Consider the following 25,110-nt stretch of genomic DNA (forward strand, 5'->3'; position numbering starts at 1 on the left):
TCGCTTATGAATTAATTAGAGATTGTCTAAAAATAAGACAAACCGGAATTTCATCATTAAGAGATCTCAGGCGGGGGGGGGGGGGGGGGGTTACATCCATTGAGGAGCCATTGCGCCCTGTTTCTGAAACAAACGTTAAAATCAAAAAAGAGTTTGTCATGCACACACGCAGATGCAACATTGAGAAAAAAAAAACGCGCTTGCTGTCTTCCACAGGAAGCCCATGTGCAAAGCTTCAGAAAAAAAAGACATTTCACATACGGCGGCGTTGATGCATGTGTGACATGTCGTGGAAAAAATTCTTCCAAAAAAGAAAAGCTAATGGTGACAATTGCAGCTGCTATTTTTTGTTTTTTTTTAGATAATTTTTTTTTTTGCAACCTTCCAAGACCTCTGAGACATCATATTCAATATGTGCTTTTTGAAAATCCCAATCATATTTTGGGGATCACCTGAAAAGATTTCCCCTTGGAGGGATTAAAATCAGTATCATAAAATACAATTTCTTTTCTTCGAATAAAGTTGAATTTCATTATTCATGTCCTGTTTTGCATATATAAATAAATAAATGTAACACGTTTGTCACCACCGCGACCGAATGAATCTCTTGTGCGTGTTTGCGCTGGTGGTAAACATTCAGAATGACGGCCGCGCGTGACAAATTGAACCAGGAGCGTATTTTCAACGTTCCCTATTCTGACACGAGTGTGACATCACGTCTGCGCTAATTGTTTCCGACGTGGAAATTGTAAATTATCCAACCTCCCGTGGATGTAATCCCCAACCCCCCACCCTGATGGCCATCGCTGACTTGACTTCCCCCCCCTCCTGTTAGCCGATGATCCATCTCCTTCCCCTCAGCAAGTACAAAGCTGACTTTTCATCGATGAAACGGTTTATATTCTATGCTGATTATTTTTAAAGCGCAGGCTGCTGCGTTTAGGGAACGTGGGAGGCGGAGGTGTCCTACTCATCACCTTCTTCCTCACCCTTTCCAATTGGTTTCACCTCCTGCAGGCCTGTGTGGGTGTGCGCGCGTCTAAGCGCGTGACACAACACACACACACACACACACACACACACACACTCAAGTCGGGCTAATGAAATCATCTGTGGCTACATTTTAATCCCTCCTGAAGGCCACAGTCAAAATAACAAGGATTCTTTGAAACGCAACTATCTTTCGTACACAGGTGACACACACACACGCGTTCTAAAAAAAAAAAACGGAGCCTATCGAAGCAGTTTTCAATACCAGCCAACATGTCTCCGCAAAGAAAAATGTCCCCATTACAACGGTTTGATGTCAAAGTTTGTACCGCACAAGTGTGTGTGTATGTGCGTGCGCACGCATGAGCAAGTGAAGTGAGCTCTTCTCACACTTTTCATGTTAACCAGCCAAAATTCCCCGCAATTAAAAATGGCCACTAGGCCTGTGCCAGACGAGCATAGAAAGACAAGTCCAAGTGTGTGTGTGTGTGCGCACAAGTGCATCTATTCCACACACTAACTCTAAAAGTGACCAAAATGTCTTCAGAATGAACAGTTATGACATACTAACATCAAAAGAAACATATGCAAGGGTATTTTATGATGTCCACCAGACAAAATATCCTCGCTATAAAAAATGTTTGTGTGTTTTTGAGTAAAATTTGAAAAATGTCCACACTAATACCAAAAGACAAGATCAGATGTGTGTCCTCATACCTCCTTTCTCCTGTTTGGGGCAGATCCCTTTGGCCGGAGTCAGCCTTCTGTGGGCATCCTCGTCCCTGCCAGGCGTCACCTGCACGCCCACCTCAACGGGCATTAGAGGAGGCCCCCTTCCCATCTCCAGGGCGTGGCCCCGCGGGGAGATGGGGATGCTAGCGGCGCCGCCTGCCTCACCGGGCTTGACGGAGAAGGAGCCCGGCGCGCCCTGCGGCGGCCCGCGGCATAGGCGGCGTTTGTGCTCGATGAAGACCAGGATGTCCCCCAGAGGGAAGTTGGTCTGGCACTGGCCGCACGTCAGCAGGTCGTGCTCCTCGGGGCCCCGGAGGGAGGCGGCGGGGCCCGGCGACGGGGATCTCGCCGTTGCATCATTGGCGTCGGCTGCAGGAGGAAAAAGACAATGCCCGGATGTTTATATTCAGAGACGAGGAAAAGACGACTGCAAAAAAAAAAACGGGTAACAGTAAGTCGTCACAGTGTGTATTTGAATCAAAGAACTAAGGGGATTGGTACAGAGCCCTGTGGTGAATAACGAAAATCCAAGTAATTCGCACCCAGGCAAATGTTTTGTAATTGCCTATAGATTCCACAAGATGGCACTTTTTTGTTCAATTAGACTTCCGTGGTACCAAGATGCCACAAAACGGCGCCATAAATTATTTTTTTTTTTTTTTGGTTTTGTTTAGTTTTTTCACATTGTGATTGTCATCTGTGGAGCCAGATAAAAATTGCAAGCCTATTTGGACGAAGTGGAGTAAACTTACGAGCCTCACCAATTTATATCACCTTATATCGAGATCAAGGGAGCATCCTAATTGATTTTTAGAGTCAAACTGGTTGTATGCTAGCCGATAGTGTTCTATGTCACAAATGCACACAAAGACACACACACAAAAAAAATCCGGTCGCCAGATTACCCGATAAGAGAAACCGACATCATCCGTACCAAGTTCATGGAATACAACAAGCCCGCAGACACCTGCTTGCCTTATCTGCCACACATCGGCATGGATGGCATCCAAAAACACTGCCTAACGCGCGCGTGTGTGTGTGTGTGTATGTGTGTGTGTGTCGGGGGCCAGGAAGCTCTTCATCTTAACATTGCATGCTGGGTTTCCGCTGGCGGCCTTCACTTTTTTTGCAGAGCGCTGTCTCTCTCACACACACACACACACACACACACACACACACAAGGCCGCATCCATCCTGTGAGTGCATGCATGCATGTGTGTGGCACCAAAAAAAAAATAGGGTGTGTGTGTATGTGGGTGTTCGTGCGAGTGTGCAGGTGAATCAAACAGTGTATTCTCTGCAGACATAAAATCTATAGAGGTCCTGTTACCAGAGTAAATCTCATTCTTCACACATCTGACATGGACATTAATAACCATCACACACACGTGCACACCCCTATGGCGTCGACACAGTCCCTCCGCTTAACGCAAATCCCTAGTGGATGACCTCAGAAAAAAAAAATGTCCTTTTCCCTTAGCCGGAAGCTCCGAGGAGGCTCCAGGTGGCATGGAGGAGGAAGGGGTGTCTGGGGCCGGCGTGTACCCAGGGAGAGGTGTTGATGCCTGGGAGAGATGCACACAACCTCCATCTCCCTTCTTTCCAAACATGACATCTCTAATAATTGCTCAGGCTAAGATAACGACTGCGTGTGTGTGTGTGTGTTATCATTGCAGAGATCCTAAACTCCATTATCTCCCATCTCAAACTGTCGGAGCACCGTCGCTCCTCCAAACTTCGCGCGCCGCTTTTCCATCCCCCATTTTTTTCCCAAATGTTTTGCTATTCAGTCACCCCCTTTTACGGAAAAAAAAAAAAAAAAAACAGCCTCGCACCCCCCCCCCCCCGCCCCGCATTCGCCTTCGTTCCGCTCCCGACATGGAAGGCTGGCGCGTTGCCAGATCATTTCCATCTCATCATCTTTGGCAGCGGCGAAGGAACACAAATGCATATTTACCTGCGGATCACACAGCTTGTGGCCGGCGTTCGTGGAGAAAGGCGCACGTACGCGCCGCTAATAGATGCGCGCCGCGGCCATGTTGCGGGCGTGCACGTGCGCCGTATATTAGAGGGGGAAATCTCCGAGCTAACAACACGGCGCGTTGCTATTTGCGGCGGAGACGATGAGACAGGTGGCGAGATGGCGACGGGGGGAAGCCAGCCATGCGGAGTATTTAAATGATAGAAAATGGCCTGCGCAACGCGCGGACCACATAAGAACCGTCGCCGTCCAGGTTTTGCCTTTAGCAAGGGTGCCGGAATATTTCGTTAGCCTAATACCGTAATTAGCCAAGTTGCTTTTGAACATTTTCGGAAAACAAGAAAAACTATCAGGAAATTTCAAAGAGGAAGAAAGCATTGCGGAAAACACAATTTTTTGCAGTGATATTGTGTCAGTTAAAAAAAAAGACGTGTGAAGATGCCATTAGATCCATTCATGTAGCCCTTTTGTCCGAAATTGAGTTCATGTCCTCGGTTATTTTTTTCTCCACATTTTGTCTATTCTTCATACCGATATCGTCAACATTACTTTGACCGATTAGATGCTAGCTAAAATGTACTTTTATTTATGTGTTTATTTTGTTTTTAGATTATGACTGACATTGAATTGACTATGACACCAGGCCCACCTACTTGAGTCGCCTGTGCCGCTTGGACGAAAGGTAGGCACTTTGTTTGTTAGCTTAGCTGCGTAAGCATACTTGAGTAAGAAGAGTCTCTGGTACTTACTCGACTCCCGAGTTCTTACACACCAAGTAGACATTCTCTGAACACAAAATTAAAGCACGCAATTAAATTGTAATTTATGAAAACATATTGTCGTAACGTGATTAAATAGAAGGTTAAGATTTAAATGGTGCGTGTGACATGGCAGTATAAAAAAAAATTAAAACATCCATTGCTTGAACGTGTTTTAAGAGCATATAGTTGCTATTTGTCAGCCTATCTATTGTGTTTGGCATTATATGTTAGCATAAAGCTAGCAGACGGCAAATTTGACGTTGATTTGAAATCCTCACATGTATTCCTCTTTGTTTGATGTTTAGTTTGACAGCAACTCATCTCAACTGGGAGTGACATTAAACAGCTCGAATATTTTTTTTTTGATCTTATCACTATTTTCCAAACTGCTGTGTTCTGTCAGATGAGTTGGGTTGCCTGTCACCATATGCACGTTTAGCAAATTTTCAGCTGAAGGACATTAAAAAAAAAGACTGCAGTCAAAACTCTGGTTTCCAGGAACTGCTGCACTCAAGAAAAATATGCATACCTAAAAAAAAAAAATTTTTTTTTTTAAATCCACTTCAGTCACTCAGTGGATTTGCACATACTCGCGCACAGTCATGACAGACTCGGACATCTCATTCAGGCTGCACCCCTTTCTCACCTGTGTGGAAGCACACATGCAGGCAGCAACTAAGCATGGAATGTTTGCAAAGGGGAATGTGTATGTGTGCGTGCGTGCCCAGGAACACAACACACAAAGGGGTCAAAAAAAAAAAGAAACATGCTCAAGTCTGTAGCGGCGTGAGAGCCTGTCAAACACGCGGTCGAGCCGTGAAACTCGAGCTGCTTGGCCCGCTCTCACTCTTGCTCTCACTCACACACACACCCACACACAAATGGGAGTCCGGCAGCCTTAGGGCGCCCCCTATGTGCCACTGGCGTCACTACTGCACACCCCCCCCCCATCTTCACAGAAGCTCCACCGAGGGTCTCTTGCTAGCTCCTATTAGCATTAGTGCATGAACATACGTGCATGTGATTAATTGCTGTTTTCATTGTATTTTTCCTTCAGTTTTCTGATTGTCGATACTTTTTTTCTTTCAAAAATCTAGGAAAGAAAACATCTTTAATTGATATTTTTACATTTGGGCTTTATAATTGGACAGCAACATTTTTTTTAAATAAATTTCCAAATCAGCATGCCTTTACATGGTGAAATTAAAAATGCTCCTTTTAATGTTTGCAGCATTTATTGTGTATGCAGTCATCATTCATTTGAAGAAAAGACTGACAGTGAAAAGACACCACAACAGAAATCAGGAAACAGCAATTCACGGTTTTCAAAATAATGTAATTGTGATTTTGTTTTTTTTGCCCCCCTCAGTATTGCAATTGCGATTTTTCAAGGTCCCCCCCCCCCATGTATTTTTTTTAAGCAACACAAGCAATCTATTAATTTTAATTACAATAAACATGTTCATGTTTGGTTCTTCCAGTTTTTGGTTTACGCGAAAATAAAGTTGAAGGTAACTCAAATGAAAGAAAAAGTGTCATCCTCGCCTTGAATTCAGAGTTGTTCACGTCCTCAACACTTTGACTTTGACGACGTGACAAAAGTGGACCGCGTTAAGTGTGGTGTAAACACAAGACAATTAAGTCAGGTGACAACAACGACAACAAAAAATACAAACAACATTCGACAACATTGATTTGAAATGCGATTCTTGGTTCAGCCGTACAACAGTAAGACGATAACGACTATGTGACAAGGCAAAAAATGTTACGCTGCATGGGGGGTTGGAAAGGTAAGGGTAGCTAATAATTAACATCTTTAGTTTTAATAATAACAGTGATTTTTTTTTTCTTTGATTTTTAACCTTATTTAGGGCTCTGGCTTTGTTCCGTGAGCGTAATTTGCGCTCCGGCCGAGGTTCTTCAAAGTGAGCTGGAGGGGGTGTTTTGCGAGCTTACATCAATGGCCTTTAATAAATCTCATAAAAAAGCCTAATGGTAGCGATCCGGCCGATATAAACGCTGCCTGGTCGAGAGGAGGGTGGGGGGGGGCAAAAATTCTCTGAGTGGAATTTAAAGGAGAGAGAATTTGGCACAAAACGGGCCACGCTGCTCCCCACTCCTGCTTTGTCTTTGATTGCATTTTCCCAGGAAAAAAACAAAACACCAAATACGCCCCCAGGGGAGCGCAGGCTGGGATGGGTGTGTGGGGGGTCCTGTTTACCCCCACTCCCCCAAAAAATGATGTCCAATTACAAACAGCAGTGTCAAATTTAGCTTGGCTTTATCTTAGTTTGGCTCTTGGGGTTTTTTTTGTTTTTTTGGGGGGGATTTGCAATTCATTCTTTTTATCGAAAAGTTGAATTTTAAAAAACGTAAGGAGATTTTGTCATCATTTTTGTGTTTAATTTTGTCTTTTTTTGTGATTTTTAAATGTTTCTTCTTATTGTGTGTTTGGTTGTTCCGTCTTGATTTTTTTTTCCTTTTTTTGTGATTTGTTTTGCTTTTATTTTTCTTGACTTGAACATTTCAATGTTATTGTATGTTATTAGTTTTTCCTTTTATCCAAAACTTTGCATCATTTTTTTCCACGTCACATTTCTCCAACTTTACAAACATTTGCTTTTTGTTCCCCACTTTTTGCTTTTATCTGATTAGATCCCCCCCAGCCCCATTAAATACAATGTCAGTGGAATTTAGAGAAGGAAATTTTTTGCGAAACAAAATCACTTTCCCCTCCTATCCTTGTGTTTCCTCGCTAAAACACACACACACACACACACACACACACACAAGTATGCCCCCAGGGGCGCTGTGGGTGCGGAATGGGGGGCAGGAGGTTGAGGGTAGGTAATGGGGGGGGGCTTGCATTGCATGTGGGTGATTCTCACTCCCTATGGGAGTGAACGACACCAGCGACGACATCGCAGATGGCTGCAATCAAAAATTCAAACGACAAGCGGCCTCACTTTAGCCTCCGCCGCCCCCGCAGGCGGCGAAGCGCTCCAGACTGGGGTGGGGCGGGGTGGGGGGCGAGCTCCCGCCGATCCCCGCCGTAGATGACTCGACGAGGCGCGATGTGGGCAGATAGGCATCGGCGTTTGACAAACTTTTTGCGCGATAAGATGGCGAGCGAGCGAACAAGCGCGGCGTACAAAATTCATCAGATGTGCTCGGCTGACGATGCTGAAATATTCAAGCAAAATGAGGGAACAAAGTGAAATGGCCGACAGCCAATCGGAAGCCAATCAACGCCTGTGAGCTTGTCGTCTGCTTACTTACACTCTGTGTGTGTGTGTGCGTGTAGCCATATGGTGCAAATAAGAGGGAGAAAAAAGTGTGCAGATCAGATTAGGGAAAGGCGCATCCGTTATAAGTGACGCCTTTCGTCAAGCGGCTAACGCATGCTAAAGTTCATGGTAGGCCTAAAAACAACAACAAAAAACGTCTTTGTGGGGATTTTGCCAAGTGATGATCACGATAATCCATGTTATCAGTCTAGCTTGATAATCGATATGTTGCAAGAATAGCGAAAGGTTGCGAGCTAGCTCACAGGGGGGGGGGGCGTCATATTTGAGAGTTTTGTGTTGTTGTTGTTTTGATGGCTTAATGTTACAATGTGACAAAAGAGTGATAAAATACTCAAAACGTTGGGTTTCGGATATTTTTTTTGGTGGCTGTCTTGTAAAAAATGTCACTTTTTTCTAAATCTAAATCTTCATTTTTGTCATTATGAATGTCTTCTTTTTTTCCCCATCCCAAATTTGATGCCGGATGAAAAGCATTGGTCAAATTTAGAATTTTTTTTTTCACATGTATTTTTGTTGATTTTTGGTCAATTTTGGGATTTCATTTTAACTCAGACCATTGGAAAAACGCGTATCCCCCAAATATTATCAGTGACAATTTTTTTTGGTTTTGGTTTTGGCACGTAAACATACGCATACCTCCCAAACATTTTTTTTTTTTGTTCTTTGAATGTATCTTCTCATCTAAATCTTAAGATCTCTTTGTTTTCCAAACCAAATTTAATGTCAACTAAAAATGTGGACGTCCGATTTTTTTTTTCCTGAAAATTGTTTCTGTTGTAAGTGCGCACATCATGTGGTGATAACTTTTTATTTTTTTTTTTCCGTCTTTTCCAAATTTCTCCAAATGTTTTTTTTCTTTTGCTTGTTTTATTTTCATGTTTCTTTTGTTTGTCCAAAACTTAAAGAATATTTTGTTGTTGTTTTAAAAAGAGAATAATTGCTAATACGTCCGTTATATTGGAAAGCAACAATTAGCGTTTTTTTTCTTTTCTACTATTTTCGAAATATCTCTACATCATGTTTAACCCATAGTTCTTATTTTTAAATCCAAAACACATAATTGTTTCTGCACTGCTTTTAATTTCTAAAAACTTACCACATGGAGGGACATGCTTTACAATAGACACCAACCATTTTTAGGGTTGACAATTCTTCAATATCTTCACTTCCCATTTCGCGGTTCTTGTTTGGTTTGTTTTGTTCTGTTTCACCAGAACGTGAAGAAATGTTGAACTTTTTTTTTTGAAAGGCTCAATTGTGCTTTTTCTCACGCCGCGTCAACATTGCTGCTTTGGTGTCTCGCGCATGGCAGGTATCCTTTTTCTTTTGCTCAAAATGAGCACTCAGACTCCGGAGAAAATAGAAAACTGCTCGCGATATTATTAGGAAGCCTAATTGTATTACTTTTGGAAGAAAAAAAAACGAAGCAAGTAGGCACGGCAACGGTGTAAGTCTGGTGTGGCGAAATCCACCGCGATGAGGCAATTAAAGGCAGCGTGTGTGGCTCGAGGATTGACGGACACCGAGTCCAAACCTCAAATTATAGAAGTCGTAAAAACATTATTGTTGACGTGGTTGAATGAGAAAGCTTACTGCCGATAAGATACCAAACATCGCCCGCATTTCGCAACGTGCTGCTCTGGGGACCAATCGCGTCTTTGATGCACCATCTTCTGTTGCCGAGGAACTATGTTGAATATAGTTGAGGAGCTTCATAAATTTGGGGGGTGCGACAGGGGGAATAGTGTGCTATAAAATCCTCTGATCTAATTTTTAACTATATGCCAATAATAATAAAAATAAAAAAATAAGGTCAACTTAGTTTTGGGAAAATCACAAATTTCTGTGACTTCCGTCAACTTAATTCTTTGGTTCAACTTTTGGTTCCCGAATGATTGGCATCTCAATAGAATGAAAGTAAATGAGTCATTTCGGCCCCCTCACTCCTACAAATTGTTTTAGTTTGACATTTTTATAAATTTTTGGAAATGTTTAAATAGCACTGTATTGTATAAAAACAAGAAATAAGCTAAGATTGAAAACGTGTAATCACTGTAACAGATGTAGTGCAGTGTGTGCGTGTGTCCCTTTAAGGGGTGTGGCCTGTTGAGTAATGTTAAAAACATGGCATGTGCCCATCTTTGTTTATTTTTTGCTCCGTTTTGTTATTTCTTCTCTCCACTCGAGTTATGGCGTCTCTCAATCTCGCTCGCGACAATTTCGGCCACTTGGACCGTCGAGAGAAAACTGACTGAATACTTTGTCCCTCAGGAGATTTTCACGTATGTGTACGACGAGTCACGACACTTGACTTGTACTCCCAACAGTTTGAAAACAGATATGCGCATTTCTGACTCCTTCTCTTTCATAGTAAGAGGGCGTTAACACAAAAGCCCATTTACTTCCGACCATCGGTTTTAATTGAAGAAAAACATTCTCTCTTTTTTTGCATTTTAGATCTTCCAGGCTTATTTGACGACTTGTAAATAGACGAAGGGAGGCTGGCGGCTCTGACGACAAAGGCGCTCGATTTCCGTGACTCTCCGCACACCTGTCCAGAAATATGCTGCCATTCTGGTTCTCTGCGCCAACGAGGGGGTGCCCTCGGCGCAAAGGCCCCGCAGGGCTCATCATCATCATCATCATCATCGTCCGTGCGACTCCCAACGACTGTCAGAATGGCGGCCTCCGGCCACCTGCGGCGACTTCTCTTGTAAGCGGACACCCACCCCGCCTGACAGTTGACACCTCAACTCGCGCTCAACCTTTTTACATTATTCCTCCAAAAAAAAAAAAAGACCACAATAACCGCTCATTATGTGTTGACTTAATCAAATCTCCTCTGCCTCCTCCAGCCTGAGGTGCGATCCGACTCCGGATAACCGGAACAATCCACCTTAAGGAAACAGCCCAAAGTGACAAACTCAAGTCCAAAGTGAGACAGTTTGACCGTTTTTTTTTTTGGTTTTTTTTTACACATGTGTGTGTGTGTGTGTTGTCCTCCTGCTCTGTTGCCTGAGTGTAAACACGAATCGGAATTGGCCGGCGGCGAGGTTGCTTTTGCGTTCGTCCCCAAACGCAGTTCAAGAACAAGTTGGGCTTGATGAAATGCGGCCTGCTCGCCGCGCTCACCAGAAAATGATGACGACGTTCCGCTTCGGTTTCATAACACGTCATCGTAAACAAACAGGAAAAATCATATTTCTGTGTTTAGGGCAATCGGTTGAAGAAATTTCACTGTTGATTCAAATTCAGATCTTGGATTATTATTCCCATTTTTAGTCAACACATTTTTTTATTATTTATATTCAATTAATCAAATGTATGTGCATCCGTTTATTTACTATGCCGGTTTAGGGTTAACCTATCTCAGCTGACTTTGGTCTCAGAGGCGGGGTACACCCTGGACATGTAAACAGTGGATAGAAAAAGTCTACACACCCCTGTTCAAATGTCAGATTCTTGTGCGATTAAAAACATCATCAGATTACGATAAATCGTTGGAAAACTTTTTCCGCCATTAACCTGTTCAACTTCATTGAAACAAACGTTTCCAAATTTTGGAGAGAGAGAGAGAAAAAAAATAACACTCAAAGTCTCCCAAACACCAATGGGAAAATGTGTGATAGGCTGTCACACACAGCTGGAACTGGGGCCTCAGACAAGATGGAGGGAATTATGAACGGCTTCAAATAACAGTCCGCGTCAGCACGAAACCTTCAGGCTTCTGCGAGAAAGCAAAAAGCAAAAAACAAAACAAAACAAAACAAAAAAAGTCAGGAAAAGCCTACTAGAACATCAAAACTTCATTTGGAGTTAATCAATCAATCACCCTCCGAAAGGTTGCATTTAAAACGGGTATGCAGACTTGTGTGTGGTAGTTTTTGTTATTTGTTTTCGTCTCTATTTTTTAAAATATATTGACTGTCGGGTTGACAACCAAATTTACTCAAATGTCTTCAATGACGTTTTACAACTGTTCTTTTTTTTTCTGGTTTGAAGTGTGCGATTCAATTTTTTTTATATACGCATAAAGGTATGTGAAGCATTAAGTTGCGATATATGATATGATGTAATATCATATAATATTAATTTTCATTGTACACCCAAAATACAGAAGAAAATGAAGCAGACGTGTGTTTTCACCACGTCCAAATTGTGATTGCTTTGCCTTGGCAGAGGTGGGTAGGGCACACTGGGGGTGACATTCAGACTTCCGCTATACACACACACGCACAGACACACACACGCATGCGTACACATGTTCACTTCTAACGTGCATTGCAGTTGTCAGTTCTGAAGCAGAATTACGCTAATGCAAAAGAAGCCACTTAAACCTTCACTGGGAGCAAAATGTTGATGGTTTGGCCTTGGCGTACGGCTTTTGCCCTACTGCGATGACTTTCAGGCTTCCGTTCAACACGCGTTCTTATATGACACACACACACACACAGAATAATGATTTGACTCATCTTTTTAGACGTCTGGAGTGAACCTGAGTAAACAAGACAAACATTGTCGCTTCTGCACTGTTTGTGTTTGTGTCTGTGGCTGTGTGTGCATGTGTGCGTGTGCGTGCGTGTGTGTGTGTGTGTGTGTGGTACAGAACAGGTAGGACCAGACTGAGGCCCTTCTATTTTGCACGGCCAACCATGTTGCTCGTCTTGACACCTCCATGTGGCTCAAGTTCAAAAGCAAGTGTGTGTGAGCGTGTGTTTGTGCTTGTGTGTGTGTGTGTGTGTGTTATGCAAAGTGACACAAAAAAAAAGACGTCAAACAAAGTGACCCATGGCTGCGAGCGGGGGTGGGAAATATTTAACTGTTACGCCACAAATTTGTCCCCCAGTATTATGCCCCCCCCCACACACACACACACACACACTGAATGCCCTGCAGCTGACAAATGAAAATATGCAAACTTTTTTTTTTTTGGTCTTAATGCACGCAGGTAAATGTCACACACATGAACACTCTTGGCACTCGACACACACACCCTGAGGTGCAACTGTAGTTTGGATTATTATTATTTTTTTTTTGCTCCCTTCCACACTCTAAAATTAATTGTCTGCACATGAATCAACTTGACTAATTAAAATAATGCAAAGTGCGCAACGTGGCTCGCTGATTGTAATAATAACAATAATAAAAGTGCAATAATAAAGGGAATAGCATGAAAGAGCTCCTCAATTGTCACACTAAGTGATGAGGATCAATAATTTGTAACACACACATAAAAAAAATATAAAATTGGCCACAGATTACATCATGAGCTGGTGTGCATTGAATTAGCGCGATTAAGCCTTCGTCTATCAAATTGGATCGAGCAGCAGGCAAGCACCCGAGACGATGAATGTTTCAAATTGATATTCAGATTCGGATTAGAGGACACTTTTAATCTTTTACGCAGCGGCAAATAGATAAAAGTGTGTAGAATCACAAATGGCTTTGTCAAGATAAAATTCTTTTAAGAAATGAAATGAGCCAAAGTTCTTATCTCGTCATGCATGATTTCTTGTGGTTAAACAAACTTTTATGCAACATTTGCGTGCGTGTGTGTGTGTGTGTGATGATGATGATTGCAATAAGAAGCCAAAGTAACTTAAACGTGACGAACGCGTGCAATTGGCGTGAGGTGCACGTGCAATGCACACGACATTGGTCAAATGAGATAGTTGACGTTTTTGTACGCAAATAATTTCTGTCCAAACAATACTTGCGGTGAGATTATCGCCGGACGTCGTTTCAAGAGAAAAGACAAGTTTCTCTCGCTCCTAAATAAACGAGGAAGTTTAACGAAACGTCTTCTGTACCGCGGTTGGGATATTTCAGGTGTGTTTTGTGATGTTTGTCGAGAGATCCACGTGTCGAAATCCAACATGAGAAAATTAGAGTTTTGGAATTCGCTCAAGTAAAAAAAAAAAATCGACGCGCGGTGTGTGTGTGTTTTTTTTTTCGTGCCAGCCACAGAAAAGATGTCGTGAAAGGTTCGGCGTGCGTCTCACCTGGTGCCGTCTCCCGGTGGCTCAACGACAAGTGCTGCGGGTTCACCTGCTTGCGGCGGGACATCGCCCCGGCATTTACTCTGGCATCGCCCGGTGAACGGCACTTGGAGTCGGCTCGGACCGTCTTGTCGGTCCGCTGGTGGCTCTCGGCTGGAGCGCGGACAACTTACTCCTCCTTTTTTTTCTTTAAATGTGAATTGGATTTGATCTGCTTTTCTTCCTCGATAATTGCCGCACAAGTTTAGGGGTGGGGGGGCGAGAAGGATGCACGCTGCACGCTGTCCCTTCTTTCGGAGGCAAACAAAAAACACCTGGGCGCGCGCAGCAAGGGGGGCGGGGGGCGGAGGGGGGTGGAAAGGAGTGAGAACCCACAATGCCGAAAGCAAAACAGAAAGCTGCAAAATCCTGCGTTTTGCGACGCGTCTTTCTTGTCAGTGTAAATTTAGGATCCTTGCCGCAAGCACCGTCCTCTTCTTTTTCGCTGCTGCTGCTGCTGGTGGTGGTAGTGGTGCGTTCAGGGGAGAAAAAAAAATGGCCCTTTGGCACCGGCTCCTTGTGTGCGTTTTGGCATCGGCGCTCGGAACGGCAACTCTTGGCTCCTGTGGCGGGAGACTCGCTGATGGAGAGAGAGAAAGAAAGAGCGAGGCAGAGAAAGAGCGAGCGAGAGAGAATGCACGGGGCAGACAAGACACCTCCTCCTCCTCCTCCTCCTCTTCTTCCTCCTTGTCCAACAAGAGAGTCCAAATGTTTTCTCCGGCTTTCCCTGTTGGGTCTTGTTTAAGAGGACGACCCCGCGTGTGTGTGTGTGTGTGTGCGTGCGTGTGTGTGTGTGTGTCAGGGTTGTGCCTGGCATGGCCGGATTAAGTCGGGCCAAGGGTTGGGGCTGCACATGCCCACCCCGTTTTTTTTTAATTTTTATTATTTGCAACAAAAGGCTTCCAGTGTAAAATAATTGACATGAATGAGTATGTGTGCTACATGCATGCCAGACCTACAGGAGGCGCTGTAATCCACCCCTACCATTTTGGCCAGTCAGAAGCAGGAAGAAATTGACCGATAGCTTTTTTTTTTTTTTTTTTTACCGTCACGCTTAAATCTAAAGTTAAAACATACAGATGATTTGAATAATACTTCTAATTGTAAAAATTAATGCAGGTCACGCTGGGGTTTGAGCCAATCAGAAGTCAATTTAGTCAATTGGAATCTGGAAAAAGTCACTATCGTGGGGGGAAGGGTACATTAGGAAATGACTTCCTTCAGAAATTAATTTTCTGACCTCTCTTGAAATATTTAGGCTTTTTATATATGTATTTATTGAATTTACATTTTGATGAATAACTTTAAACTGCCATTGTTTGCAGCAAGTGGCGCTGTAAACATCACACCGAATGTTGACAAAACAGGAAAACGTATGACTTTTTAAAAATTATATGTAATTTTATATTTAGTGTTGTATGCACAATTTTAAATGTCGTTTTTCTTACATTAAAGAGCATAAATTAAAAGTAATGAAAAATCCTTTTAAGTTTGCAGTGAAGTAGTTGGCACGGACTGTGAAAAGCGCTGCCGCTTGGCCGATGCCGTGACCATCGACACGCATGTTATGAGTCAACAGCGCCCTCTGTTGACCTGGTCGAGTAGGCCCCTTGCTAAACATGTCCAAGCTGTCGCCTCTTTTCATGGTTTGCTTGTCTGGAGCTTCAGAGGTGGCGAAAGTACTCACACCCTGTACTTGAATAGAAGTACTGATTTTTTTTTTTTTAAACAGATTTAAATAGAGGTAGTGATTGAAATCTTTCAAAGTGAGAAGCACAGTCTCTGTAAAGTACTTAAGTAAAAAAAAAAACATGTTGCTCTTTTTTTAATTTTTATTTTTAACTTAGAAGAGCCTGAGTTATATACAAAATACCCAATAGTATTTTTTAATCAGATATTACAGGTTTTGTCGATTTTATAGATTTTTTTGACTGACCATTGTGCCGTTGCTGTGAAAGTCTTCTTCATTGGTGTCTTTTGACTGTATTATACTGCCCCCGGTGGGGAAGTGATGCCAACCAGAAAGTGTCGCAATCAATTCACCATTTAATGATTTTCATTGCATTTAATTATGTTATTGCTATGTGCTTTATGAAGACCAAGGCTATTAAAAAGCACTAATGAGCCGTTATCATTCACCATCCGTGACCTGATCCAACGCAGTAGCAATACATTGTCCAATATAAAAGAGTGCCGTTTAAATGTTGACACCATTTCCTGGTGGAGCACAAGAAGCAGAAGAAGAAGGGTTTGCTCTCCTGCTCGCCACAGTGGCGATACATTTAACGCCGGGCCATTAATAAAAGATGGTGAGCAATTTTAAGAGCATTAGAAGTTTGATTGCTGCGGGGAAGGCCTCGGGGACTTTCAGAGCCACTAATTATTTATATAAATGAAATGTCATCTTGGCTCTGGCTCAAGTAGACGTAACCTCGGCAGACGCGCTCGCGCGACGGAGGACAGAGATGGCACGACAAAGGCCGTCCTTCCTCGTCAAGCCTTTCCAAGATTACTTGTTCTGTATAGAGGATAAAGAATATATATAAATTGCATTTTTGTTCAACACAGCATGTAAACGTTCACAGTGCGTGATCGAAAAAAGTAAGCGAACCCTTGGATTTAATTTTTGGTTGACCCTTCTTTGGCAGTGATAACCTCAACCAAAAGTTTCCTGTAGTTCCAGATCAGACCTGAACAATGTTCGATTTTGGATCATTCCTCTTTGCAAATCTGTTTCAGTTCAGCAATGTTCTTGGGATATTTGGTGTGAATCGCTCTCTTGAGATCATGCCACGGCATCTGTATCGGGTTGAGGTCAGCACTCTGACTAGGCCACTCCATAAGGCGTCTTTTCATCTGTTGAAGCCATGCTGTTGTTGATTTACTTCTGTGCTTTGGGTCATTGTCCTGTTGCATTGAGTTCTTCTGCAAAATATCTTGGTAAGCATTGAGGTAGCAAAACGGCTCCAAACCAAGATGCCCTAACTGTATATTATCAGTCTCAATGTGTTGTTCCACTTTGTGGTCAAGTATGGGTTGCTCAACGTGTTATAACAGCCTGTACTGTACTGTACTAATGATGCTGCTCATTAGTACAGTACAAATACTGTATAAAAATATTTTATTTTTATTTGAGTAGTTGTAGTCACATAGGTTTTTTTTTTCTTCCAATCCCATACTGTGCACCATCCTTTATAGGCGCAAACCTTGACACTTGTTCTTTTTCATCTCAGGTAATCGGAACGCTGTTTGGAGAATCGTCAGGCTTCTCTGTTTTGTCTCGCTCTGTTGGTAAGTTTCTTATTTTATTTATTTATTTTGGTCGCCCACCTTTAGCGTTTTGTATTACTTGCTAGCATAAAGCTAAACATACGTTCCTCGGGCAACACTACTGTATGTGGTTGTTTCCTCAATATGTGGAAGGTTCTTTGTTTTATGTTTAGTTTGACAGTGAACTTCAACTGGCAGTGACAAAAAAAGAAACCAGCGTTGTATATCGAAAAACTCACTGTCTGCTCGCTCATATCTCTAAGCACCGCTGTACTGGACACATGGACAAATTGTGAAACCAAATGTGCGGCTGAAAATTTAACTGGCGCCCCCAACTGGCAGCAATCTGTAGTTGTACACACTTCCAAACTTTTTGGCGAGTGCTTTCAGATTTCATTTATTTTATTTTGTTCTTGTTGCAAGCAGCGACTCCAGCAGATACTAAAGGAAAAAAAATAACACAAACCCGAGTTCACACACACTCTCCCCGGCTCCCTTGATCCTCACCCATGGGTGCGCTCAATAATACATCAATGTCTCCATTATAGCTTGTATGCGCAGGCAGTTTAGCCTGCACACGGGGTGCGCGGCATACACCACAAATACCGTTTGTGGACACGAGAAATGTTTTAAGTCCAAAGTGTTGCCTCCGAGGGGGCATGCTGAGTGCCGCTGTCAAGCCGTTGGGTACCTGAACGCACCTCGGGGGGTTTCGAAGAAACCGGGCGAAGAGCAAAAAAGTTTTGGCGCGCTCAAATGACACACAGCAACTTCGGACGTCAAACACAAGCCAGTAAATGAGCCTGGTCACTTTGTTGCAAATACAATTCCAAATAAATAAACATTTCCCTATAGGAGCTGTGGATGTGTAAATGGTCTGTTCCTGGGTGAAACCATCCAGATCGTAAAAGCTTTAACCAGTGATTTTTTACCTTCATTTTAACCTTCGTTCTTACAAAAAGGACAATTAAAAAACGTACATGTTAAATAAATATAGGACGAGTGAGAAATTAATTTTAAAAAAGGAAAAATTAAATTACTTGTAAAAACCTTAAGTTGCCCTTTTGAAAAATAAAATACATTTTCAAATCTGGCAAAAAAATTATACTCTCCAAAAATGAAAAATAAAAATAGGCCAACAGATACGAGGACAAACAGTGCACAACAATGCAGTTTTTATGAGTCCAAAGTAGGTTAAAAAAGAAAAGACATGAATGTGGCACCCTTGGGGTCAAAGGCCTCGCCCATTTGGATGCGTCAAAGCTCAGCATGACATAAACAATGAGAGGTCCACTTCATGGAAATATGAATATTGCACTCATCTGAAGGCGCAGCGCTTCATTATGCAATGTTTAATATTAATAAAGAAAGTAGATAGATATATTATTCATAAGCTGATTTACTGTGGAATCCGGGAGTGTGTGTGTGTGTGTGTGTGTGTGTGTGTGTGTGTGTGTGTGTGTGTGTGTGTGTGTGTGTGTGTGTGTGTGTGTGTGTGTGTGTGTGTGTGTGTGTGTGTGTGTGTGTGCGCGTGCGCGCGCGTGTGTGTTGACGTGAGTGACACATTGAGATGCTCCCTTGCTACGGGCGATACAAGCAGATGACGCTTTTACTCCTTTTCCATCCACCAGTTAAGAGGATTTGTCCGAGCACCGATGAATTTATAATGAATGCAGATTTTAATAGGGGGGCCTAAATGATTCACTGCGGGTGTGTCTCAGAGGTGTGCCCGCCATGTACAGATGAATCAAGGCGGGTCGACCAATGTCAATTTTGTTTTTTTTCACGGCAGGTAGTGTTTCTTCATGACATGTCAATTTTAATTGTTTCGGAAATTATTAGTAGCCAAATTAGCATGGTTTTGCATGACAGTCGTTGCTCAGGCTCTAAATAATGACAATAGACATGACTTAGGAAGGGTGAAAATATATTACTGAGACTGTATGGTTGATTATGTATTTTACATACAGTGTGTATAACTGTATTTTGACGTGCAGCACTATGCCAATCTTCTCAATGAAAATTACTGCAGAAATACAATGTGCATGTGTACCCTTTCAAAGCATAACGCATTTCTCGCTGATTCGAGCGCGACGAATAATTTAAGCTAGAGCACAAAGCAAAATACATTTCTGTCATTGTAGTATGAGTAATAATTGTGAATGCTGTCAAGAGTCACATTTGATTAAATTAGACGCCACTTGTCCTCTTTTACTTGGATCTGAAATTCATTTTTACAAACGGTGTCAGGTGTCACATTTGATTAAATAAAACATCGGTTTGTCCAAATTGACAAGTAGTTATTTGGCTCCGTCTAGTGTTCGTAATTGCAAGTGCAGCTACTATACAGAAAAGTGCCTTAAACGATAACAGTACAATATTATTATTATTATTATTATTATGAAAAGAAAATAATCGTAATAAAATGCAGCAGACATATGAAAGGCTTAAAAACAAAAAATTAACGCCAATTGGCACATCTTGTTCAGTCGTGGTTGGGATTTTTTTTTTTTGTCGTCGTCGTAGGTTTCGAAACTTGGCGATGTATAAGCGCGCAAAATCAATTCAATTTCTATCTCCGATGTTCATGACGCATAAATTTGCGTGCCATACTTCCAAGTATCGCCAAACGTGCTTAATGACGTCATATTACGCAACATCCGTTGGAATCCGTCATGGCGGCGTTCTTTCCAGTCACAATGGATGCCGCTTGCTAGTATATTTGAAGTTGACCAGCCATTGTTCTTGCAAGTCGTCGGGAAGGTTTTTCTTTACGCGGCGACTTAATGTTAAAGGTAGGACACGGTCCGTCTTTAGAAACTTGCAAATGTTGGCAATTATTGGCTTTTTTTTCTAATCGCCGTGACGCTTTCGAAACGAGCTTAGCATGCTAACTCGTTAGCTCGCCAGCAACGCATTAATGACAAAGTAAAACGTTCAATTTTTCTACCTCAATTATTTCGCTTTTTAAATAGCCTGAACAAGTGCGGGGTGTTCAGTAATTTAATGTCAGTGCGTGGTGACCTCACGTAGTTGTTCAGGTTGATGTGCTAATTGTGAGCATAATTGAATGTATTGACGTAATGAATGTGGGAATATCGAGCCTCTTAATCATGTCATGATGGTCTGTACCCGACAGGAATTAGGTTTTTTTTTGCTCAACTCACGAGACACTTAATAAACTTTGAAAGTATGTAATGAGAGGTGATAAGCTTGTGTAGTGCAGTGTGGAATAAAAATAGATAAAAACGTTTAAAACATAATATAGATATACTTTCATGGTGTGAATGTGTGGTGTTTTTGTTCCCCCACCCTTTAGCAGGCGGTCAACGCCGGCCCCTCGTCCTCAGTGCCCTCCCCCCAGCCGACGAAGGAGTCGAAAGAAAATGCAGCGGCGAGCCAACAGGCCATGTTGGACCACATCAAGCCGTGCTGGTATTGGGACAAGAAGGATTTGGCGCACACACCATCTCAGTCGGAAGGCCTCGACCCGGGCACTGAAGCTCGCTACCGCAGAGAGGGGGCCCGCTTCATATTCGACGTGGGCACCCGACTTGGACTGTATCCTCTTCTTTGACCTGCGTTTCAAAAGTAGCACGTCTTGCGTCTGTGTTTTGCTTCCTTGACAACTGGCAGACATTATGACACACTGGCCACCGGCATCATCTACTTCCACCGTTTCTATATGTTTCACTCTTTCAAGCAGTTTCCCAGATATGTAAGTTGTGTATTATATATTTTTTTTTTCATTGAGTGAACAAGTTGCAATTTTTTTAAGGAAAATATTTTTTCTCTAGGAAAATGCATTCGTAGAAAAATGTTACAAGTCTAATTCTCAGATTTGTTATTATTTTTTTTTTAACTAAGAAAATAGTTTTCAGAAAATGAAGCGTTAACGCAATGTTTGTGTTTGAGGTGACGGGCGCTTGTTGTCTCTTTCTGGCGGGCAAAGTGGAGGAAACGCCCAAAAAGTGTAAAGACATCATCAAGACGGCACGCAGTTTGCTCAACGACGTGCAGTTTGCTCAGTTTGGAGACGACCCCAAGGTGCACCTCGCAACCATTTTTGTGGGAAATAAGTTGACCGCCGTTGCTCGAAAAAGATGCGAGCAAAACGCTGCGTCTCTGTTTGTTGCAGGAGGAAGTCATGGTCTTGGAGCGAATCCTTTTGCAGACGATCAAGTTCGACCTGCAGGTGGAGCACCCGTACATGTTCCTCCTGCGTTACGTGAAGCAGCTCAAAGGTCGGCACGGTGATATTCTATCGTCACGCGAACATGGCCATTGTTGTCATTGAGCGTTGCCAATTAACGTTTGACGTCATGCGTTTGCGAAAGGGGAGAAGAATAAAGTGTGCAAGGTTCTCCAGATGGCTTGGACCTTTGTCAACGACAGGTGAGGCCGGTGTCATGCGACCGCTCGCATTCATCACCTTTGAGCTACGACGGGGAAACGCCACCAGGCTGGCTGTGCTGTCAGATTCACTTGAATTTGTTCCCAAATTCAATTATTTAGTCAATTTAAAAATCATTTATGCCAGCGATGTATAGTGACAGGCAGAATAATCAAATGTGCACAACTTGGAGGACAAAGTGGGATTAGGAGAAGAATAGTGCTGACGTAAAATAGTACTTTCGAGAAACTACTTGCTGACAACATAAAAAGTTGTAATCATACTAAAATGTCATTTTCTTCTGGAAAAAATGTGAACTTGCAAATTGTCTCAAGGTATCGTCCCTTTTCTCTCCCCTTACAGGGATGGCAATTTTCCGCGGATACGCGAAAATCCGCCATTTTAAGAAATAAAATTCACAAAAATTCATTTTTGTGAATCGTCTAAATCCGTTGAAAATTTTACGGGGATCAGGTACCTTTTCGTCAAATTTTCACAAGATCTCCCCATCAGTCTTTCATCTTCCGATTGTAAACAGCCCTGCGATTGGATGTGGATGACGTCTTACTTGTTGTGATTGGTCGCCCCGTCCAGGCCACGCCCCTTTCTGCTTTTTTCATCACTAGCCATCGCCATCCATCCCTGCCCTTATCATTGTGCGTTTTTTTTCTGTCTAAATAATTTGAAAAATGACCAGTTTTGTTTTTATTTTTGGACTCTTTTTTTTTTTCTTTGCAAGATTGCAGGAGAAATTGCAGTCTCTTTCATGTATTTATCAGGAAACACACTTGGCGTATGCAAAAATATATATATATTGATCTTCTACAACAACGGGTGAGGCTTCCAGCAGCCCTGTAGTAACCAAACGGCCCTCCACCCAGCAGCCTGTGCACCATGCTGTCGCTCCAGTGGGAGCCGGAAATCATCGCCGTGGCCGTCATGTACCTGGCGGGCCGCCTGTGCAAGTTCGACATCCAGGAGTGGACGGCCAAGCAGTCGTCCCGCCGCTGGTGGGAGCAGTTTGTCCAGGACGTCCCCGTCGAGCTTCTGGAAGGTACCGCCATAAGCGCAACATTAAAGACGCTGTCGAACAAAGTTGGAAAGGAAAGGCCAATGTTGTGTGTCAGACATCTGCCATCAGATCCTGGACTTGTACTCCCACGGCAACAAGCCCATCCCCCAGCAGATGCAAGAAAAGGAGCGGGCGCCCGCCGCCCCCGCCCTGACCCCCACCCCTCCGGCGCCGCCGTTAACCGCCAACCCGCCCCCACCGCCGGCCAAGAAGGCGTCCCCGCAGGGCGGCAGCCCCACCCGACAACTCAAACGAGCACACGTGAGCGAGCGCCTCATTTGCATCCTTTTCTTGCCTCCGGTCACTAAAATCTTGGTTCTCCACGCAGACCTCCCCCAAGGAAGAACCAAAGCCTCCAGGTACAGCGCCCCTCCCCCCATCTCTTTGAATAATATCCATTGATCACGCTTTTAATATTTGAACATATCTTTTATCTTCAGAACAAGTTGGATCAAAGATTCCTCGACTGGAGAGCCCCATGCCACCGTTGCCCACCTCGCAGCCGCCGCCTGGTACATACATGCACAAAAATAAAAACCTCAGGCCTCTTCTTTGCCTTCCTTATAAAAGAACAACACATACCCTCAAAAGATCTTGTCAAAAATTATGTACGTTCAGAAAAAGAACTTTTTGAGCTTTGGGATATTTTTACAAAAATGCTCCATTGTGGGGAGGGCGGAAAAAAGTCCAAATGGAGAACTTCATTCTTCTAGTTTGTTCCCTTTCCGAAATAAAATGTTTAGTTCTTAGTAAAATTTGCAACATGCTGAGATAAAGTCCGATTTGAGGCGGGGGGGGGGGGGGGTATTCTTTCACTGTTGTGTATGTGTATGGGTGTCGTGGAGTGGAAATGTTTGTATTGCATGGTTTTCTTTTCCATTCCAGACCGCAAGCCCGCCGCCCCCGCCCCTCCCGCCGAAGCGGAACCCCCAAGCGAAGCAGCCCCTCCGCCCCCTCACGCGCCGCCGCCCACCCAACCCCACGCGCCCCCTCCCCTCCCTCACCGGCCGCCCCCGCCGCCGCCTTCCAACTACGTCATGTCTACCAGCGGCTCGTACATGTCGGGCGAGGGTTACCAGAGCCTGCAGTCCATGATGAAGACGGACGCGCCCGCCTATGTGCCCCCCATGCCGCCCACCTACGCCCCCCCAATGCCGCCCTATCACGTGTACCCGCCGCCCACCGCCCCCCCACCGACCCATCCTCCGCCCACAGGCTACCCGCCGCCGGCCATGCCTCCCAGCTACCCGCCGCCGGGCTACACCAGCTTCCCTCCGCCGCCGCACATGCCACCAACGCACGTGCCCCCGCCCATCGGCCTCCCCCCTGCCGGGTACCCACCTCCACCCGTGCCGCAAGGTCAGTCGCAGGTTCCCCTGCCCCCGCCCCCTGGCATGCCCATGAATCGCGGCGGCTGGATGAGATGAGATGAGATGAGCGTCACTGAATAGACCCTGAAAGTTAGTAGAGTTATTTTCTTCTTGCCGGAGTCATACTTTGGTTTGGTGGGTTCACTTCCACGGTGTGTAGTAAGTAGTCTTGTCGTCTCGTCAGGGTTTTTGCGGACCAGGTGAACTTTTCCACCCTCATGTGCCTTAAAGGCGCCTTTCTGCTTCCCCTTCTCACCTTTGGATTTGTGTCAAATTGGCACTTGGGAAAAAAATAAATGGCTTTTTTTTTGTTCAATTTGATTCCGTTGTTGTGTCGTGAGTGAACTGTTGGAGTCATTTATTGGTCGTAACAGTTTTCCTAGCTCATCAGGTTTTTGAGATTTGGATTTGTCTTTAAAGTTTGACCTCTAAAAGCCTGTATAAGACAGATTTTTGCCATGCATTACAAATGATAATTGTGATGTTTCCAGGAAAAAAAATCCCCTTGTTGAACCTCACCCTTAAATATTACAATGACTAGACATGCTAGACAAATCTAGATAAGTTTACTTGCCCCCCCCCCCACCCCCCCCCACCAAAAAACCCAGCCAATTAAAAAAAAAATTTTTTTAATCAGTGTTAAGTACGGTATTTTCCGCACTATAAGGTGCCTTTTGTTGTATGGTCATGACGATATGTCGACCCCAAGATGGCTCCTTGCTGGAGACATGCTTCCAATGTTAGAACTTGCTGTTGGTTCAGTGGACTGTCGCTGCTTTATTAAATATGTTTCTGTTGCAGCTCTGAAAGAAGGAGAGCTGTGGTGTTGATTTTTTTAAAACACCCACTTTATTCATGCTTTTCACAGTCTTAACAGGTAATGTATATTTGTCCGTCTTCGTGCCTTTTCTTCTGTTCCACTCGAGATGCGTTCATGACCGCCTCTGAAAAACTTAAATTAACGATTCCTTCAATGAAACTACAAAAATTGAAAATAATGCATCCAAAGAGAAAATCAAGCCAGGAAATCACAAAATAAATTCTATCGTTCAATCGTTAATATACGTTTTTCGGAGGCGGTCATGAACGCCTCGAGTCGAACGGAAGGAGCGTAGCTCCATCTAGTGGATGCATTGTAGATTGTGTGTAGATTGTATTTTCTTTCCAAGCTATTTATAGTCGAACACTAGTTGGT

The 25,110-nt window shown here is 43.5% G+C and overlaps 2 protein-coding genes and 1 long non-coding RNA gene across 6 annotated transcripts in view; 2 read left to right on the forward strand and 1 right to left on the reverse strand.

The window, feature by feature from the left end:
- bcl11bb (BCL11 transcription factor B b) overlaps window positions 1–14,530 on the reverse strand; it is a 36,600-nt gene extending 22,070 nt beyond the window's left edge. Inside the window, exons 1-2 of the mRNA XM_052052731.1 lie at window positions 13,775–14,530; window positions 1,708–2,091 (exon numbers count right to left, since the gene is read on the reverse strand). Of these exons, the coding sequence (XP_051908691.1) occupies window positions 1,708–2,091; window positions 13,775–13,838 (448 nt within the window). The 5' untranslated portion in view covers window positions 13,839–14,530. The remainder of the gene's footprint in view (window positions 1–1,707; window positions 2,092–13,774) is intronic.
- On the forward strand, window positions 9,769–11,710 carry LOC127592220 (uncharacterized). Its single transcript, XR_007960080.1, has 3 exons — window positions 9,769–10,142; window positions 10,230–10,485; window positions 10,628–11,710. It is a non-coding gene; the product is annotated as an uncharacterized LOC127592220 (long non-coding RNA).
- A 2,505-nt stretch (window positions 14,531–17,035) lies between the features above and the next one.
- On the forward strand, window positions 17,036–24,496 carry ccnk (cyclin K). Of its 4 annotated transcripts, none has more exons than XM_052052754.1 (11): window positions 17,036–17,101; window positions 20,400–20,641; window positions 20,717–20,798; window positions 20,996–21,127; window positions 21,219–21,324; window positions 21,418–21,475; window positions 22,355–22,527; window positions 22,601–22,806; window positions 22,874–22,904; window positions 22,986–23,057; window positions 23,431–24,496. In XM_052052754.1, exons 2-11 carry the CDS (start codon window positions 20,490–20,492, stop codon window positions 23,970–23,972), a joined length of 1,554 nt encoding a protein of 517 aa, XP_051908714.1. In that variant the 5' UTR covers window positions 17,036–17,101; window positions 20,400–20,489; the 3' UTR covers window positions 23,973–24,496. The 4 variants fall into 4 exon arrangements, with proteins under 4 accessions (XP_051908714.1, XP_051908710.1, XP_051908711.1 ...); XM_052052750.1 differs by lacking the exon at window positions 17,036–17,101 and adding an exon at window positions 19,721–19,875; XM_052052751.1 differs by lacking the exon at window positions 17,036–17,101 and adding an exon at window positions 19,721–19,875 and having other exon boundaries at window positions 22,358–22,527.
- The last annotated feature ends 614 nt before the right edge of the window (window positions 24,497–25,110 follow it).

The sequence above is a fragment of the Hippocampus zosterae genome, chromosome 19 (genome assembly GCF_025434085.1).
Source record: "Hippocampus zosterae strain Florida chromosome 19, ASM2543408v3, whole genome shotgun sequence".
NCBI classification, from domain to species: Eukaryota; Metazoa; Chordata; class Actinopteri; order Syngnathiformes; family Syngnathidae; genus Hippocampus; species Hippocampus zosterae.

Excerpts from the sequence above, each read along its gene's own strand:
- ccnk (XM_052052750.1), top strand. Across the intron at positions 21,128-21,218 it reads AGTTTGGAGACGACCCCAAG|GAGGAAGTCATGGTCTTGGA; the intron begins GTGCACCTCGCA and ends TGTTTGTTGCAG. Across the intron at positions 23,058-23,430 it reads CACCTCGCAGCCGCCGCCTG|ACCGCAAGCCCGCCGCCCCC; the intron begins GTACATACATGC and ends TTTCCATTCCAG.